Raw genomic sequence first — 4,064 nt, forward strand, 5'->3', positions numbered from 1 at the left:
TAGTGTCAGCCTTCGTGCCCGCGTGCGTACATGTGTCCGATTGTGTCAGCAGGGACACGCGGACAAAACTGTAGTGTCCCTGTGATTTAGCTTTTCCTTTACGCACCATCCATCACAGCCCACTGATCGACCACCCTTCTTCGTCCTGCCATCACCCCTAGGTACCTCCTTACCCTTTTTTTTACAATTGCTCACTGCCTACAGATACCATCTTATTCCATACTACAAACTGACAAGGAGAAATGGACATTAAGAAGATTTCAGAGAGAGAGAGAGAGAGAGTAAAAATGTCAATGTATAAATTTAACTCAAGTTTGGTCAATGATAAACCCCAGTTAACCTAATAGAAGTGTGCTCTTGATCAACTCAATTCTTAATAATTAAAAAACTTAAAAGTGTTTTTTTATTATTGCCAAATAGTTATCCGTTTTTTAGAAAATTACCCTTAATAAAAGATGGAGTTCATGATGGTTAATGATAAGATATAATAATCAACCAAAAAATTCCAAGATTAGTCAAAGTCTGACCCGTTTGTTTGGACACGATCAGGTTAGGTATTGGGCACGACTGAGTTATGTCTTGTTTTAGAGTGAAAAATGATTGAGGACCAATGGGGGGCTAGGCTTGTTTGGTAGGAGCCACTTCACCTTGTGTTGGTACGTTAGGTCTGCCCAACCCCAGCTTGCTTATCAATAAAAATAATAATAATAATTTAGGAGCCCATAGAAATTTTATCAGGTCCTACCCCGGTGGGGGCATGTATGGACTCATGTTATATGGTCCCATATCCAACTAAATGGTACACCCACTTGGAAATGGACGTGTACTTGATCCAACATCAGTAACAAACAATTAAGATGCATCCATTAGAAAATGGTAGATTCCCTTTTTCATAAACACACACTGGTTCCCTCCTTTAAAAAAGTGCTTTGTCTTTACACGTATGGTACCATAGAGCAAAGCCCACAAAATTTATGCACATTTGGTAGGGGGCAGCTCATGAAAGTCGCCAAATTGAGGGGATACCATGAGTTCGAAACCACCGGTGTGGGTCTCGCCAAAAGGTTAAAGCTGAGTGTGCTCCTTGGTGGACAAAACAGAGGCTTTTCCCCTATTATCTAAAGATTTATGGTACACGGAATTTATGGTAGAAGTATATGTGATTGCCAAGGAAAAAAGTGCAACTTCTCATAATCTTCTTTTCTTTTGTCTTTTGTACTTAATTTGTTGTTTAATTAATCATTCCAAAATTTGATTATTTTTTTTGACAGATGGGTGAGGCAGACCCCACCAGTTATACAACGTACCATTGGGTTTTGAACCAGCAACATACCAACATAAGTTGACTTGCACTAACAGACGCTACCAAACAGGGGATCCCAACATAAGGGGCGTCTCAAGAGAAGTTGAGGCCCTAAGCATATTTCAGTGGAGGCCCATTTTTTTCCATATTTTTTTTTTACACTGGAGGCCCTCAGACACATGCGACATGTTTCATTGGACACCCTCAGCATGTGAGATATAAGCGTTATATATATATATTTTTCATTTGAGCTCCCAGGCAGTGGCATCAAATATCAAAGAGGCCAGTCGGCCCTGCTACCAAACAAGTGAGCCCCCCCTCCCCAACGCAAAAAATGATTATTATGATAATGATGACGATAATCAGGCACTATATTTTGGTCATTAGTACTGCAGAAGGCTTTGGCTTTCTGCAAAGAAAACACCAAAAATGGAATATTTCTGCAGGCCCTGCCAAGGCATTGCAAACATGGTACTTGATTTCCTTATGGAAATGTGACCCCAAAATCATTTGAGTGGGGAGTAGGGGTTTGGATTTATTTACTACAACAAGGAGCCTTCCTCCGCGGAAAACAAACAGGGAGTAATTTGTCTCCATGCCACTGAAAATGCAGTGTGATTCTCTGCTTTTCAATTGTTCATACTATTAGAACATTTAGACATCCAGGAAACCATGGTATAATTTTTCAATGGCATTTTCTTTTCCTTAGGCAAAGAAACATGTTTGCTTGGTAACCTGATCTTGTGATTTAATTTCCATGGTCGCCATCTAAAATTCTCATACTGGAACCCAGAAAAGTTGGACTGATGAGAATTTTATCAAGCACGAATATGGACTGATGACTTCTCGAGGACCTGTGTTTTTGGTAGATTGTTGAATGATCCCGGGCTGCTTTGCTCTTTCATACTATGAATGTTTTGCAAAATTAACATAAACTAAACAATCTTTTCAATTTCATTCATCTAAATCCATGACTAAAACCTTTCAAAAAAAAAAATATAGTCCATCACTAAAACCAAAATTTCCTCTAATAAAGCAAAAACCAAATGAGCAAATTTATAGATCCATTGAAACCAAATTCATACCGCTTCGCTAATGATCACAACAAGAGATGATCTGCAGAGTGGGCAACTAGGCTGCTCACTCAGCCATTTATCGACACACTCGGGATGAAAGGAGTGGTGGCAATCCGGCAGGACCTTCACCTTCTCATCCTCATGAAACACACTCAAGCATATAGCACATTGTGGTTCCTCAGACCCCGGCCGAACCGAAGATGGTGATTTGTAGAGAAAGACCGGCAGCCTTCCTAGTGCGATCGGGTCTAGACCTGGTTGACTAGGTTGGGCTGCTAGTGCTGATGATGATGAACCATTGAACTGCTGATGTCTGGCTGCTAGTTGCCGGTATTGACAAGCCCATCGAACATATAGACACAAGATAGTGAAGAGAAGAATGAGGGAGAAGATGACCAGCACAAGGAGGATGCTCCTACCATGGATTTGGAAATTCTTGTCATCAAGATCCCCATAGTGCCAACGGAAGGGATGAGAGCTCTGTGTGCTAGCAGAAGCCATGGAAGGAGCAGTGAGGGGCCACTATTAGATTTTTAAGGGTGCCTCACTAATCGGGATAATGGTGAACAAAGGACCTCATGGTCTTTGGTCCCGCACCACCAATAAATTAGATAAGAACAAACCTAGCCCTCTCTCTCTCTCTCTATATATATATATCTATCTATATATATATATATATGGGTTTATATTTGGTATAATGGTTTGCATCTACAATCTAGTTTGAATCTCATGATGCCAGTTGTTTTGACACAATCTAACCACGTAGATGTGCTATATATGCTCAATTTAGTAAGAATTCACTTTTGGATTGTCTTTCCCATGAGAAAAATATGTTTTTATGATTTAAGAAAATTATGCTTCATAACCATTAATTTTTTTTTATCACCGAAAAAACTTGTATACAAGTAGGGTTCTGGCCATCTAAAAGCCAGTTTTCACTAAACAAAACATGTAGATCACATCTATGGTGTTAGATGCCAAAAAAAACATCAAACAAGAATACAAACAGACTAACAAATGTTAAACATATATATAATGCATGTTTAGTTAGACATAGCTGGCAATAAAGTTGACTGATCTCTTTCTCTAGAATTTTATTTAACGCATGCTTAGTTAGATATTGCTGGCAAACTGGCAATGAAGTTGACCTATCACATCAGTGTAAATTTCTTGAAAGCCACTGGAGGAAGAGTGTGGGGGAAGGGAATTTGAATATAGGTGGGGATGGAAGATATTTATGAGGCATAAAAGGGACCACATTTGATTCAATTCACTAATGTACCGTTCATATAAATGAAAAGCATACTTCTCTTTATTGTAGTTGATAGATATCATGCATACTTTTTTGACCTTTGCACTCACCCAAGTGCGACAGAACCACAAGACTTTAATCGATCAGCCTGCCACAAAGAATGATAGCCCCACTAGTTGGAAATGACGCATGATGCCTCCTCAATAGTAATTTTTGTAAATGCCATCTTGGGTCTTTCACTTCAATTAGTTTAGTGTCCTTTTAAAATTTATTTTTGTTTTTGTCTTTTGGGTTTATGGACCCAGGAATAAATGTGTTATTTTAAAACATTGCAATATAAAAGAATTAGAAGTGTTATATATATATATATATATATATATATATATATATATATATATATATATATATATATATATATATATATATATATATA

At 38.2% G+C, this 4,064-nt stretch overlaps 1 protein-coding gene across 1 annotated transcript; it reads right to left on the reverse strand.

Moving 5' to 3' along the window:
* Positions 1 to 2,382: 2,382 nt before the first annotated feature.
* Positions 2,383 to 2,880, reverse strand: LOC149843918 (RING-H2 finger protein ATL66-like). The gene has a single exon (XM_090000989.1). The coding sequence runs from the start codon at positions 2,878 to 2,880 to the stop codon at positions 2,383 to 2,385; it is 498 nt and encodes a 165-aa protein (XP_089857115.1).
* Between the last annotated feature and the right edge of the window lie 1,184 nt (positions 2,881 to 4,064).

This window comes from Nuphar pumila, chromosome 3 (assembly GCF_984573655.1).
Source record: "Nuphar pumila chromosome 3, dmNupPumi1.hap1.1, whole genome shotgun sequence".
In the NCBI taxonomy this organism is placed as follows: domain Eukaryota; kingdom Viridiplantae; phylum Streptophyta; class Magnoliopsida; order Nymphaeales; family Nymphaeaceae; genus Nuphar; species Nuphar pumila.

What these genes read in the sequence shown, in the direction of transcription:
- LOC149843918 (XM_090000989.1), bottom strand. Translation starts at nt 2,880, where the DNA reads ATGGCTTCTGCTAGCACACAGAGCTCTCATCCCTTCCGTTGGCACTAT.